General features: G+C 41.1%; 1 protein-coding gene across 1 annotated transcript; it reads right to left on the bottom strand.

Moving 5' to 3' along the window:
- Positions 1-5,348: 5,348 nt before the first annotated feature.
- Positions 5,349-15,348, bottom strand: LOC128643484 (RAC-alpha serine/threonine-protein kinase-like). Its single transcript, XM_053696329.1, has 3 exons — positions 15,222-15,348; positions 13,994-14,059; positions 5,349-5,502 (listed from the first exon to the last, which is right to left on the bottom strand). Exons 1-3 carry the CDS (start codon positions 15,255-15,257, stop codon positions 5,371-5,373), a joined length of 234 nt encoding a protein of 77 aa, XP_053552304.1. The 5' UTR covers positions 15,258-15,348; the 3' UTR covers positions 5,349-5,370.
- Between the last annotated feature and the right edge of the window lie 1,411 nt (positions 15,349-16,759).

Below are 16,759 nucleotides of genomic sequence, written 5' to 3'. Positions count from 1 at the left end.
AAGTAATATAGGTTTTAACATGAATATTATCCCTTTTTGCAAGCATGATCCCAGTTGTTGTTAAATCACTGTATCAGACTTACCTTAAATATTCCAGGCACTGTCAGCATTTTCTAGACCTTATCATCTCTCTAGAAAAAAATATACTGAACATACCTCAAAGCAGGCAATCTGCAGACCGTCCCCCCAACTGAAGTTTTCTTTCCATACTCTTCAGTTATGTGTGAGAACAGCAATGGACCTTAGTTACAAACCGCTAAGATCATCAAACCTCCAGGCAGAAGTCTTCTTCCAATTTCTGCCTGAGAGTAAAAACAGTACAACGCCGGTACCGTTTAAAAATGACAAACTTTTGATTGAAGGTAAAAACTACACTAAGTCATCACATCTCTCTTGATACTTCCTTTCTTGTCGAGAGCTGCAAGAGAATGACTGGGGGTGGCAGTTAGGGGAGGAGCTATATAGACAGCTCTGCTGTGGGTGTCCTCTTGCAGCTTCCTGTTGGGAAGGAGAATATCCCACAAGTAATGAATGAACCCGTGGACTGGAAACACAATAGAAATAAACCTTAGTGAAGGACACCAAGGTACATTTGAAATTAAAAACATTATTTTATAGTGCTGGGTGTTGTTATACTGATGCAGATACCTCTGATCCTATAACCAGCCCTCCTCTGACTATACCCATGTGCCAGTGTCACTACTGTGTCTTTATATAGTGCTGGGTGTTATTATACTGATGCAGATACCACTGATCCTATAACCAGCCCTCCTCTGGCTATACCCATGTGCCAGTGTCACTACTGTGTCATTATATAGTGCTTGGTGTTATTATACTGATGCAGATACCACTGATTCTATAACCAGTCCTCCTCTGGTTATACCCATGCGACATTGTCACTACTGTGTCATTATATAGTGCTGGGTGTTATTATACTGATGCAGATACCACTGATCCTATAACCAGCCCTTCTCTGGCTATACCCATGTGCCAGTGTCCCTACTGTGTCTTTGTATAGTGCTGGGTGTTATAATACTGATGCAGATACCACTGATCCTATAACCAGCCCTCCTCTGGCTATACCTATGTGCCAGTGCCATTACTGTGTCATTATATAGCGCTGGGTGTTATTATACTGATGCCGATACCACTGACCCTATAACCAGCCCTCCTCTGGCTATACCCATGTGCCAGTGTCACTACTGTGTCTTTGTATAGTGCTGGGTGTTATTATACTGATGCAGATACCACTGATCCTATAACCAGCCCTCCCCTGGCTATACCCATGTGCCAGTGTCACTACTGTGTCATTATAAAGTGCTTGGTGTTATTATACTAATGCAGATACCACTGACCCTATAACCAGCCATCCTCTGGCTATACCCATGTGCCAGTGTCAAAACTGTGTCATTATATAGTGCTGGGTGTTATTATACTGATGCAGATACCACTGACTCTATAACCAGCACACCTCTGGCTTTACCCATGTGCTAGTGTCACTACTGTGTCATAATATAGTGCTGGGTTTTATTATACTGATGCAGATACCACTGACCCTATAACCAGCCCTTGTCTGGCTATACCCATGTGCCAGTGTCACTACTGTGTCTTTATATGTGCTGGGTGTTATTATACTGATGCAGATACCACTGATCCTATAACCAGTCCTCCTCTGGTTATACCCATGAGCCAGTGTCACTACTGTGTCATTATATAGTGCTGGGTGTTATTATACAGATGCAGATACCACTGACCCTATAACCAGCCCTCCTCTGGCTATACCCATGTGCCAGTGTCACTACTGTGTCATTATATAGTGCTGGGTGTTATTATACTGATGCAGATACCACTGATCCTATAACCAGCCCTCCTCTGGCTATACCCATGTGCCAGTGTCACTACTGTGTCATTATATAGTGCTGGGTGTTATTATACTGATGCAGATACCACTGATCCTATAACCAGCCCTCCTCTGGCTATACCCATGTGCCAGTGTCACTACTATGTCATTATATAGTGCTGGGTGTTATTATACTGATGCAGATACCGCTGACCCTATAACCAGCCCTCCTCTGGCTATACCCATGTGCCAGTGTCACTGCTGTGTCATTATATAGCGCTGGGTGTTATTATACTGATGCAGATACCGCTGACCCTATAACCAGCCCTCCTCTGGCTATACCCATGTGCCAGTGTAACTACTGTATCATTATATAGTGCTGGGTGTTATTATACTGATGCAGATACCACTGATCCTATAACCAGCCCTCCTCTAGCTATACCCATGTGCCAGTGTAACTACTGTATCATTATATAGTGCTGGGTGTTATTGTACTGATGCAGATACCACTGATCCTATAACCAGCCCTCCTCTAGCTATACCCATGTGCCAGTGTAACTACTGTGTCATTATATAGTACTGGGTGTTATTATACTGATGCAGATACCACTGATCCTATAACCAGGCCTCCTCTGGCTATACCCATGTGCCAGTGTCACTACTGTGTCATTATATAGCGCTGGGTGTTATTATACTGATGCAGATACCACTGACCCTATAACCAGCCCTCCTCTGGCTATACCCATGTGCCAGTGTCACTACTGTGTCATTATATAGCGCTGGGTGTTATTATACTGATGCAGATGCCACTGATCCTATAACCAGTCCTCCTCTGGCTATACGCATGTGCCAGTGTCACTACTGTGTCATTATATAGTGCTGGGTGTTATTATACTGATGCAGATACCACTGATCCTATAACCAGGCCTCCTCTAGCTATACCCATGTGCCAGTGTCACTACTGTGTCATTATATAGTGCTGGGTGTTATTATACTGATGCAGATACCACTGATCCTATAACCAGCCCTCCTCTGGCTATACGCATGTGCCAGTGTCACTACTGTGTCATTATATAGTGCTGGGTGTTATTATACTGATGCAGATAATACTGATCCTATAACCAGCCCTCCTCTGTCTCTATCCCATGTGCCAGTGTCACTACTGTGTCATTATATAGTGCTTGGTGTTATTATACTGATGCAGATACCACTGATCCTATAACCAGCCCTCCTCTGGCTATACCCATGTGTCAGTGTAACTACTGTGTATTTATATGTGCTGGGTGTTATTATACTGATGCAGATACCACTGATCCTATAACCAGCCCTCCTCTAGCTATACCCATGTGCCAGTGTAACTACTGTATCATTATATAGTGCTGGGTGTTATTATACTGATGCAGATAACACTGATTCTATAACCAGCCCTCCTCTGGTTATACCCATGTGCCAGTGTCACTACTGTGTCATTATATAGTGCTGGGTGTTATTATACTGATGCAGAGACCACTGATCCTATAACCAGCCGTCCTCTGGCTATACCCATGAGCCAGTGTCACTACTGTGTGATTATATAGTGCTGGGTGTTATTATACTGATGCAGATACCACTGATCCTATAACCAGCCCTCCTCTAGCTATACCCATGTGCCAGTGTCACTACTGTGTCATTATATAGTGCTTGGTGGTTATTATACTGATGCAGATACAGCTGATCCTATAACCAGTCCTCCTCTGGCTATACTCATGTGCCAGTGTCACTACTGTGTCATTATATAGTGCAGGGTGTTATTATACTGATGCAGATACCACTGACCCTATAACCAGCCGTCCTCTGGCTATACCCATGTGCCAGTGTCACTACTGTGTCATTATATAGTGCTGGGTGTTATTATACTGATGCAGATACCACTGATCCTATAACCAGCCCTCCTCTGGCTATACCCATGAGCCAGTGTCACTACTGTGTCATTATATAGTGCTGGGTGTTATTATACTGATGCAGATAACACTGATTCTATAACCAGCCCTCCTCTGGTTATACCCATGAGCCAGTGTCACTACTGTGTCATTATATAGTGCTGGGTGTTATTATACTGATGCAGATAGCACTGACCCTATAACCAGCCCTCCTCTGGCTATACCCATGTGCCAGTGTCACTACTGTGTCATTATATAGTGCTGGGTGTTATTATACTGATGCAGATAACACTGATTCTATAACCAGCCCTCCTCTGGTTATACCCATGAGCCAGTGTCACTACTGTGTCATTATATAGTGCTGGGTGTTATTATACTGATGCAGATACCACTGATTCTATAACCAGCCCTCCTCTGGTTATACCCATGAGCCAGTGTAACTACTGTATCATTATATAGTGCTGGGTGTTATTATACTGATGCAGATAACACTGATTCTATAACCAGCCCTCCTCTGGCTATACCCCTGTGCCAGTGTCACTACTGTGTCATTATATAGTGCTTGGTGTTATTATACTGATGCAGATACCACTGATCCTATAACCAGGCCTCCTCTAGCTATACCCATGTGCCAGTGTCACTACTGTGTCATTATATAGTGCTGGGTGTTATTATACTGATGCAGATAACACTGATTCTATAACCAGCCCTCCTCTGGCTATACCCATGAGCCAGTGTCACTACTGTGTCTTTATATAGTGCTGGGTGTTATTATACTGATGCAGAGACCACTGATCCTATAACCAGCCGTCCTCTGGCTATACACATGTGCCAGTGTCACTACTGTGTCTTTATATAGTGCTGGGTATTATTATACTGATGCACATACCACTGATCCTATAACCAGCCCTCCTCTGGCTATACCCATGAGCCAGTGTCACTACTGTGTCATTATATAGTGCTGGGTGTTATTATACTGATGCAGATACCACTGATCCTATAACCAGCCCTCCTCTGGCTATACCCATGAGCCAGTGTCACTACTGTGTCTTTAGATAGTGCTGGGTGTTATTATACTGATGCAGATACCAATGATCCTATAACCAGCCCTCCTCTGGCTATACCCATGTGCCAGTGTCACTACTGTGTCATTATATAATGCTTGGTGTTATTATACTGATGCAGATACCACTGATCCTATAACCAGCCCTCCTCTGGCTATACCCATGTGCCAGTGTAACTACTGTGTATTTACTCCTTGTCAGCTCTGGAAGCACTCTTTTTCATTCTCTAAAACTTGTGTGAAATTTGTATGTTAAGCTTGGGGGGAGCTTACTGGAAAAGTGGTTAAGACACCTTCTGCTTCTTTCTTAATAGCCTCAATAGAAGCAACAATGCGCTACTGGGAGCTAGCTGACCGCATTGGGCAAGCCCATGACAAGACACATATAGGTGCAGTCACCAATCAGTGACTAGATCCTAGTAGTGCAACGTTGCCATTGAGCCAAGAGATATATTTCAACAAAGAATACTGAGAAAACAAAGCTAATTAGACAGACGTAAAATGAAACGTTTAATGACCCTTTAACTGTAACAGACATTAATGTACATTTAGTTAATCTCTCTCACATGGTGCAGCAACAAAATAACGCAATATAGAAGCTTATTACGCACCTCGCCGCCATTGGCGTACTCCATAACAAAACATAGCCGATCGTGCGTCTGAAAGGAATATTTTAGTGCCTGTAACAAACAGAAACAACATAATATTGAGAGGATAGATATGCACATCGCTAGTAAACACTAAATCACAAGAAGATTCTCACAAAAAGGGTTTAAATTAAGCGCAACATGAGTTTGTCTGGTAATCGGGTGCACTCTCTGGTCTAGAGGAACAAACACACGTGCACAAACCTAGTCACCTAGAAGAACCTATCAACCTACTATAAACGCAGGAGCTCAGCAACCTTCCAGAACCACTGTATACATCTAGAGACTGCGTAAAAACCAATGTAAAGGTCGTGCTTGCAAAGACAGAGGTGTCACGGCTGAAACTGCTCTGTCATATTATTACAGGTACTGCACTTACAAGGCTTTTATTGTACCTACAGCAGGATAACCGCACGATCACTTACTGACCTACAGATCCTGTCATTAAATGTAACCTTATTTATACAGCTATAACTGTGAGCTTATTGTACCTACAGCAGGATAACCGCACGCTCACTTACTGACCTACAGACCCGGTCACTAAATGTAACCTTATTTATACAGCTATAACTGTGTGTTTATTGTACCTACAGCAGGATAACCGCACGCTCACTTACTGACCTACAGACCCTGTCACTAAATGTAACCTTATTTATACAGCTATAACTGTGTGTTTATTGTACCTACAGCAGGATAACCGCACGCTCACTTACTGACCTACAGACCCTGTCACTAAATGTAACCTTATTTATACAGCTATAACTGTGTGTTTATTGTACCTACAGCAGGATAACCGCACGCTCACTTACTGACCTACAGATACTGTCACTAAATGTAACCTTATTTATACAGCTATAACTGTGTGTTTATTGTACCTACAGCAGGATAACCGCACGCTCACTTACTGACCTACAGATACTGTCACTAAATGTAACCTTATTTATACAGCTATAACTGTGTGTTTATTGTACCTACAGCAGGATAACCGCACGCTCACTTACTGACCTACAGATACTGTCACTAAATGTAACCTTATTTATACAGCTATAACTGTGTGTTTATTGTACCTACAGCAGGACAACCGCACGCTCACTTACTGACCTACAGACCCCGTCACTAAATGTAACCTTATTTATACAGCTATAACTGTGTGTTTATTGTACCTACAGCAGGATAACCGCACGCTCACTTACTGACCTACAGATCCTGTCACTAAATGTAACCTTATTTATACAGCTATAACTGTGTGTTTATTGTATCTACAGCAGGATAACCGCACGCTCACTTACTGACCTACAGATACTGTCACTAAATGTAACCTTATTTATACAGCTATAACTGATTGTACCTACAGCAGGATAACCGCACGCTCACTTACTGACCTACAGACCCTGTCACTAAATGTAACCTTATTTATAAAGCTATAACTGTGTGTTATTGTACCTACAGCAGGATAACCGCATGCTCACTTACTGACCTACAGACCCTGTCACTAAATGTAACCTTATTTATACAGCTATAACTGTGAGTTTATTGTACCTACAGCAGGATAACCGCACGCTCACTTACTGACCTACAGACCCTGTCACTAAATGTAACCTTATTTATACAGCTATAACTGTGTGTTTATTGTACCTACAGCAGGATAACCGCAAGCTCACTTACTGACCTACAGACACTGTCACTAAATGTAACCTTATTTATACAGCTATAACTGTGTGTTTATTGTACCTACAGCAGGATAACCGCAAGCTCACTTACTGACCTACAGATCCTGTCACTAAATGTAACCTTATTTATACAGCTATAACTGTGTGTTTATTGTACCTACAGCAGGATAACCGCAAGCTCACTTACTGACCTACAGACACTGTCACTAAATGTAACCTTATTTATACAGCTATAACTGTGTGTTTATTGTACCTACAGCAGGACAACCGCACGCTCACTTACTGACCTACAGACCCCGTCACTAAATGTAACCTTATTTATACAGCTATAACTGTGTGTTTATTGTACCTACAGCAGGATAACCGCACGCTCACTTACTGACCTACAGATACTGTCACTAAATGTAACCTTATTTATACAGCTATAACTGTGTGTTTATTGTACCTACAGCAGGATAACCGCACGCTCACTTACTGACCTACAGATCCTATCACTAAATGTAACCTTATTTATACAGCTATAACTGTGTGTTTATTGTACCTACAGCAGGATAACCGCACGCTCACTTACTGACCTACAGATCCTGTCACTAAATGTAACCTTATTTATACAGCTATAACTGTGTGTTATTGTACCTACAGCAGGATAACCGCATGCTCACTTACTGACCTACAGACCCTGTCACTAAATGTAACCTTATTTATACAGCTATAACTGTGTGTTTATTGTACCTACAGCAGGATAACCGCACGCTCACTTACTGACCTACAGATCCTGTCACTAAATGTAACCTTATTTATACAGCTATAACTGTGTGTTATTGTACCTACAGCAGGATAACCGCATGCTCACTTACTGACCTACAGACCCTGTCACTAAATGTAACCTTATTTATACAGCTATAACTGTGTGTTTATTGTACCTACAGCAGGATAACCGCACGCTCACTTACTGACCTACAGATCCTGTCACTAAATGTAACCTTATTTATACAGCTATAACTGTGTGTTATTGTACCTACAGCAGGATAACCGCATGCTCACTTACTGACCTACAGACCCTGTCACTAAATGTAACCTTATTTATACAGCTATAACTGTGTGTTTATTGTATCTACAGCAGGATAACCGCAAGCTCACTTACTGACCTACAGACACTGTCACTAAATGTAACCTTATTTATACAGCTATAACTGTGTGTTTATTGTACCTACAGCAGGATAACCGCACGCTCACTTACTGACCTACAGACACTGTCACTAAATGTAACCTTATTTATACAGCTATAACTGTGAGTTTATTGTACCTACAGCAGGATAACCGCAAGCTCACTTACTGACCTACAGACACTGTCACTAAATGTAACCTTATTTATACAGCTATAACTGTGAGTTTATTGTACCTACAGCAGGATAACCGCAAGCTCACTTACTGACCTACAGACACTGTCACTAAATGTAACCTTATTTATACAGCTATAACTGTGAGTTTATTGTACCTACAGCAGGATAACCGCACGCTCACTTACTGACCTACAGACACTGTCACTAAATGTAACCTTATTTATACAGCTATAACTGTGAGTTTATTGTACCTACAGCAGGATAACCGCAAGCTCACTTACTGACCTACAGACACTGTCACTAAATGTAACCTTATTTATACAGCTATAACTGTGAGTTTATTGTACCTACAGCAGGATAACCGCAAGCTCACTTACTGACCTACAGACACTGTCACTAAATGTAACCTTATTTATACAGCTATAACTATGAGTTTATTGTACCTACAGCAGGATAACCGCACGCTCACTTACTGACCTACAGATACTGTCACTAAATGTAACCTTATTTATACAGCTATAACTGTGAGTTTATTGTACCTACAGCAGGATAACCGCACGCTCACTTACTGACCTACAGACCCTGTCACTAAATGTAACCTTATTTATACAGCTATAACTGTGTGTTTATTGTACCTACAGCAGGATAACCGCACGCTCACTTACTGACCTACAGACCCTGTCACTAAATGTAACCTTATTTATACAGCTATAACTGTGTGTTTATTGTACCTACAGCAGGATAACCGCACGCTCACTTACTGACCTACAGACCCTGTCACTAAATGTAACCTTATTTATACAGCTATAACTGAGCTTATTGTCTGTCTGGGCATTATACAGACTTGTCTCCGTTGGGATTATACAGACTTGTCTCCGACGATTCAAGTAGATCAAAGGACCAGAGATTCACTCCGTTGGTGGCTAATCCTGGACAATCTGTCACAGGGAATGAGCTTCCGCAGACCAGAGTGGGTCATTGTCACGACCGACGCCAGTCTGGTGGGCTGGGGCGCGGTCTGGGAACCCCTGAAAGCTCAGGGTCTATGGTCTCGGGAAGAATCTCTTCTCCCGATAAACATTCTGGAACTGAGAGCGATATTCAATGCTCTCAAAGCTTGGCCTCATCTAGCAAAGGCCAAATTCATAAGGTTTCAATCAGACAACATGACGACAGTTGCTTATATCAACCATCAGGGGGAACAAGGAGTTCCCTGGCGATGGAGGAAGTGACCAAGATAATTCAATGGGCGGAGGATCACTCCTGCCACTTGTCTGCAATCCACATCCCAGGAGTGGAAAATTGGGAAGCGGATTTTCTGAGTCGTCAGACATTCCATCCGGGGGAGTGGGAACTCCACCCGGAAATCTTTGCCCAAATAACTCAATTATGGGGCATTCCAGACATGGATCTGATGGCGTCTCGCCAGAACTTCAAGGTTCCTTGTTACGGGTCCAGATCCAGGGATCCCAAGGCGACTCTAGTAGATGCACTAGTAGCACCTTGGACCTTCAACCTAGCTTATGTTTTCCCACCGTTTCCTCTCATTCCCAGGCTGGTAGCCAGGATCAACCAGGAGAGAGCTTCAGTGATCTTGATAGCTCCTGCGTGGCCACGCAGGACTTGGTATGCAGACCTGGTGAATATGTCATCGGCTCCACCATGGAAGCTACCTTTGAGACAGGACCTTCTTGTTCAAGGTCCATTCGAACATCCGAATCTGGTTTTTCTCCAACTGACTGCTTGGAGATTGAACGCTTGATTTTATCAAAGCGTGGGTTTTCAGATTCTGTAATAGATACTCTTATTCAGGCTAGAAAGCCTGTAACTAGAAAGATTTACCATAAGATATGGAAAAAATATATCTATTGGTGTGAATCTAAAGGATTCCCATGGAACAAGATAAAAATTCCTAGGATTTTATCCTTTCTACAAGAGGGTTTGGAGAAGGGATTATCTGCAAGTTCTCTGAAGGGACAGATTTCTGCGTTATCTGTTTTACTTCACAAAAGGCTGGCAGCTGTGCCAGACGTTCAGGCGTTTGTTCAGGCTCTGGTTAGAATCAAGCCTGTTTACAGACCTTTGACTCCTCCCTGGAGTCTCAATCTAGTTCTTTCAGTTCTTCAAGGGGTTCCGTTTGAACCCTTACATTCCGTAGATATTAAGTTATTATCTTGGAAAGTTTTGTTTTTGGTTGCAATTTCTTCTGCTAGAAGAGTTTCAGAGTTATCTGCTCTGCAGTGTTCTCCGCCCTATCTGGTGTTCCATGCAGATAAGGTGGTTTTGCGTACTAAGCCTGGTTTTCTTCCGAAAGTTGTTTCCAACAAAAATATTAACCAGGAGATAGTTGTACCTTCTTTGTGTCAGAATCCAGTTTCAAAGAAGGAACGTTTGTTACACAATTTGGACGTAGTCCGTGCTCTAAAATTCTATTTAGAGGCTACTAAAGATTTCAGACAAACATCTTCCTTGTTTGTTGTTTATTCTGGTAAAAGGAGAGGTCAAAAAGCGACTTCTGTTATATCTTGAGATCTAGAATTGGTCTGAACGTTCCCTCTTTTTTGGGAACTATGAACAGGTTGGAGTAAAACCCCATCCCTTGTTCTCTTATTGGAACTGGATGAATTACTCCCATCCTTAACAGGTCTTCTACACAATGTAAGAATGCCTGTCTTTTTATTTGGTTTGAAGATAATTGAGACCTGTGGAACCTTCCCCTTGGGGGTAGTTCCTTGAATTCCAGGAGAAAACCTTGAGAAACTATTTCTAGTGCCCAAGGATCCTCAACATCTCTTGCCCAGGCCTGAGCAAAGAGAGAAAGTCTGCCCCCCACCAGATCCGGTCCCGGATCGGGGGCCATCCCTTCATGCTGTTTTGGTAGCAGTGGCAGGCTTCTTGGCCTGCTTACCCTTGTTCCAGCCTTGCATCGGTCTCCAGGCTGGTTTGGGTTGAGAAGTATTACCCTCTTGCTTAGAGGATGTAGAAGTAGAGGCTGGTCCGTTTCTGCGAAAGGGACGAAAATTAGGCTTATTTCTAGCCTTAAAAGACCTATCCTGAGGAAGGGCGTGGCCCTTTCCTCCGGTGATGTCTGAAATAATCTCTTTCAAATCGGGCCCAAACAGTGTTTTGCCCTTGAAAGGGATGTTAAGTAATTTTGTCTTGGAAGACACATCCGCTGACCAAGACTTCAGCCAGAGCGCTCTGCGCGCCACGATAGCAAACCCTGAATTTTTTGCCGCTAATCGCAAAGCGGCATCTAGAATAAAAGAGTTAGCCAATTTAAGTGCATGAACTCTGCCCATAATCTCCTCATACGAAGATTCTTTATCAAGCGACTTTTCTAGTTCTTCGAACCAGAAACACGCTGCCGTAGTGACAGGAACAATGCATGAAATTGGTTGAAGAAGGTAACCTTGCTGAACAAACATTTTTTTTTTAAGCAAACCCTCTAATTTTTTATCCATAGGATCTTTAAAAGCACAACTATCTTCTATGGGAATAGTAGTGCGTTTGTTTAGAGTAGAGACCGCCCCCTCGACCTTAGGGACTGTCTGCCATAAGTCCTTTCTGGGGTCGACTATAGGAAATAATTTCTTAAATATAGGGGGAGGCACAAAAGGTATGCCGGGCCTTTCCCATTCCTTGTTTACTATATCCGCCACCCGCTTGGGTATAGGAAAAACATCGGGGGGCACCGGAACCTCTAGGAACTTATCCATCTTACATAATTTCTCTGGAATGACCAAATTGTCACAATCATCCAGAGTAGATAACACCTCCTTAAGCAGTGCGCGGAGATGTTCTAATTTAAATTTAAATGTTACAACATCAGGTTCAGCTTGTTGAGAAATTTTCCCTGAATCTGAAATTTCTCCCTCAGACAAAACCTCCCTCCTGGCCCCTTTAGATTGGTGTGAGGGTATGTCAGAAGCGTTATCATCAGCGTCCTCTTGCTCTTCAGTGTTTAAAACAGAGCAATCGCACTTTCTTTGATAAGTAGGCATTTTAGATAAAATATTTGCAATAGAATTATCCATAACAGCCGTTAATTGTTGCATAGTAATAAGTATTGGCGCACTAGATGTACTAGGGGCCTCTTGTGTGGGCAAAACTGGTGTAGACACAGAAGGGGGTGATGCAGTACCATGCTTACTCCCCTCATCTGAAGAATCATCTTGGGCACTATTATTATCTGTGGCATCATTGTCCCTACTTTGTTTGGACACCATGTCACAATTATCACATATATTTAAATGGGGAGACACATTGGCTTTCATACACATAGAACATCGTTTATCTGATGGTTCAGACATGTTAAACAGGCTTAAACTTGTCAACAAAGCACAAAAAACGTTTTAAAATAAAACCGTTACTGTCACTTTAAATTTTAAACAGAACACACTTTATTACTGAATATGCGAAAAAGTATGAAGCAATTGTTCAAAATTCACCAAAATTTCACCACAGTGTCTTAAAGTCTTAAAAGTATTGCACACCAAATTTGAAAGCCTTAACCCTTAAAATAACGGAACCGGAGCCGTTTTTACATTTAACCCCTATACAGTCCCAGGAATCTGCTTTGCTGAGACCCAACCAAGCCCAGAGGGTAATACGATACCAAATGACGCCTTCTATAAGCTTTTTCAGTGGTTCTTAGCTCCTCACACATGCATCTGCATGCCTTGCCTTCCAAAAACAACTGCGCATTAGTGGCGCGAAAATGAGGCTCTGCCTATGACTAGAGAAGGCCCCCATCTGAAAAAGGTGTCCAAACAGTGCCTGCCGTTTTTTAACAACAATCCCCAAGATTATAATAACTATTAAAAGTTATAATATGCCAAATATGCTTAGCAAAGTAATCGTTTTAGCCCAGAAAAATGTCTACCAGTTTTTTAAGCCCTTATAAAGCCCTTTATTCTTTTACTTAATCTAAGAAAATGGCTTACCGGTCCCCATAGGGAAAATGACAGCCTTCCAGCATTACCAAGTCGTGTTAGAAATGTGGCCATCATACCTCAGGCAGAAAAGTCTGCCAACTGCTTCCCCCAACTGAAGTTACTTCATCTCAACAGTCCTGTGTGGAAACAGCAATCGATTTTAGTAACGTTTGCTAAAATCATCTTCCTCTCACAAACAGAAATCTTCATCTCTTTTCTGTTTCAGAGTAAATAGTACATACCAGCACTATTTTAAAATAACAAACACTTGATTGAAGAATAAAAACTACATTTAAACACCAAAAAACTCTTAGCCATCTCCGTGGAGATGTTGCCTGTGCAACGGCAAAGAGAATGACTGGGGTAGGCGGAGCCTAGGAGGGATTATATGACCAGCTTTGCTGGGCTCTTTGCCATTTCCTGTTGGGGAAGAGAATATCCCACAAGTAAGGATGACGCCGTGGACCGGGCACACCTATGTTGGAGAAATAATAAAATAACTGGTCTTATACATACATATCTGGGGAGGAGAAGTAGGATATTTTAAGTTTACACAACCAGCATCCGCACTTACTGTAAGGAAAGGGTGCCTAGAGTTTTGCAGGACGCGGTTTTCCGTAAGCGTATGCGCTACTTCATCCTAGGAGTAAAAAGGAGGATTACAAAGATATTGTGCTGATGCTGTTGGTCAGAAGAGCAGATAACATCACATATTAGATCAGATATTGATAAAAACAAATCCAGGCTGCACTCGCTCTCATACTCACATCAAACTTTATTTCATTTAATGATGAAATCTCACAACTCAAACAAAAGCTTTTTACATTCCAGATGTGCAGAATTCTTGTGACTCCCCCTGGGTCGGCGTGAGATGCCACGTGTTACTCACAGTGCATTGCCGCCACGTCTGGCAGGCATGGGGTTAAACTTACAGGGAAAGTGTATTTTTTTATTTAAAAGACGACATTTGCAAGATTCTTTTATTATAATTATACTTTTTGTGTGTAAAATTCATGTTCCTGTCCTGAAACAATCGGTGTATTTAGAGACATGACCCTCTTAACCAGTAATGTGTTGTTACTTAAAGGGACAGTCTAGTCAAACTTAAACTTTCATGATTTAGATAGAGCAGTGATTTTAAACAACTTTCTAATTTACTCCTATTATCAATTTGTCTTCTTTCTCTTGCTATCTTTATTTAAAAAAGCAAGAATGTAACCTTAGGAGCCGACCCATTTTCGGTTAAAGCACCAGGGTAGAGCTTGCTGATTGGTGTCTAAATGTAGCCACCAATCAGCAAGCACTACCCGGGTACTGAAACAAAAATTGACTGGCTCCTAAGCTTACATTCCTGCTTTTTCAAATAAAGATACAAAGAGAACGAAAAAAAATGATAATAGGAGTAAATTAGAAAGTTGCTTAAAATTGCTGCTCTACCTGAATCATGAAAGTTTAAGTTTGACTAGACTGTCCCTTTAAGATTTTTTTCAGCCAAAAAATAAAAGCAGTTAAAACAATTGATATAATATCTTGTAATATACGTGACGTTCACTTAGCTGACAGATAGTGACGTGGTGTTACAGTATCTGCCCTTACTGCCGCTGCTGGGAGTCTGCATGCACCAAATGCTACCGTTGTAGAGAAAAATCATTATCTGACCTGGCGTTAGTGAACTCCTATCCTACAAGGGTCACATGATGCCTGGAACAGTCTCCAGGCAGAGGTGGTAGGAAACTAATACAGTGCAGTATGGGACCCCATGACGACATTAATAACCAGCGGACTACATGCGTTTTACTCACCTTTGCAACAATTACTTCTTTTTTTAAAATTTTCATAGCGTAATATCGTCCCGTCGCCTTCTCTTTGACTAAAATGACCTTCCCAAAGGTACCTTTACCCAATAGCTTCAGGTATTCAAATTCATTCATTGTCTATAAAACACAGAAACAAAAGTGTAAAAGGACGGGCATGTGTATACGTTATACACATATAAATAGTAACAAGCACCTGTATACGTTATACACATATAAATAGTAACAAGCACGTGTATAGGCTATACATATAAATAATAACGGGCACGTGTATACACTATACATATATAAATAATAACAGGCGTGTGTATACGTTATACATATATAAATAATAACGGGCATGTGAATACATTATACATATATAAATAATAACGGGCGTGTGTATACGTTATACACATATAAATAGTAACAGGCACCTGTATACGTTATACACATATAAATAGTAACAGGCACGTGTATACGTTATACACATATAAATAGTAACAGGCACCTGTATACGTTATACACATATAAATAGTAAAGGGCACATGTATAAGTTATACACATATAAATAGTAACGGGCACATGTATACATTATACACATATAAATAGTAACAAGCACCTGTATACGGTATACACATATAAATAGTAACAGGCACCTGTATACGTTATACACATATAAATAGTAACAAGCACCTGTATACGTTATACACATATAAATAGTAACGGGCACCTGTATACGTTATACAACATATAAATAGTAACGGGCACCTGTATACGTTATACACATATAAATAGTAACGGGCACATGTACACGTTATACACATATAAATAGTAACAGGCACCTGTATACGTTATACACATATAAATAGTAACGGGCACATGTACACGTTATACACATATAAATAGTAACGGGCACCTGTATACGTTATACACATATAAATAGTAACAAGCACATGTATACGTTATACACATATAAATAGTAACAAGCACCTGTATACGTTATACACATATAAATAGTAACAGGCACCTGTATACGTTATACACATATAAATAGTAACAGGGCACATGTATACGTTATACACATATAAATAGTAACGGGCACATGTATACGTTATACACATATAAATAGTAACAAGGCACCTGTATACGTTATACACATATAAATAGTAACAGGCACCTGTATACGTTATACACATATAAATAGTAACAGGCACCTGTATACGTTATACACATATAAATAGTAACGGGCACCTGTATACGTTATACACATATAAATAGTAACAGGCACCTGTATACGTTATACACATATAAATAGTAACAGGCACATGTATACGTTATACACATATAAATAGTAACAGGCACCTGTATACGTTATACACATATAAATAGTAACAGGCACCTGTATACGTTATACACATATAAATAGTAACAGGCACCTGTATACGTTATACACATATAAATAGTAACAGGCACCTGTATACGTTATACACATATAAATAGTAACAAGCACCTGTATACGTTATACACATATAAATAGTACAGCA

This window comes from Bombina bombina, unplaced genomic scaffold, assembly GCF_027579735.1.
Source record: "Bombina bombina isolate aBomBom1 unplaced genomic scaffold, aBomBom1.pri scaffold_2205, whole genome shotgun sequence".
Taxonomy (NCBI): Eukaryota; Metazoa; Chordata; class Amphibia; order Anura; family Bombinatoridae; genus Bombina; species Bombina bombina.
This window is presented reverse-complemented; position numbering and strand designations above follow the sequence as displayed.

Bases quoted from the DNA above. Each gene is read 5' to 3' on its own strand.
- LOC128643484 (XM_053696329.1), bottom strand. From the start codon at position 15,257: ATGAAAATTTTAAAAAAAGAAGTAATTGTTGCAAAG. The intron at 14,060-15,221 runs GTGAGTAAAACG...TTTTACTCCTAG, and splicing joins AAGAAGTAATTGTTGCAAAG to GATGAAGTAGCGCATACGCT. The intron at 5,503-13,993 runs GTAAGTGCGGAT...TGTTTGTTACAG, and splicing joins CTAGGCACCCTTTCCTTACA to GCACTAAAATATTCCTTTCA.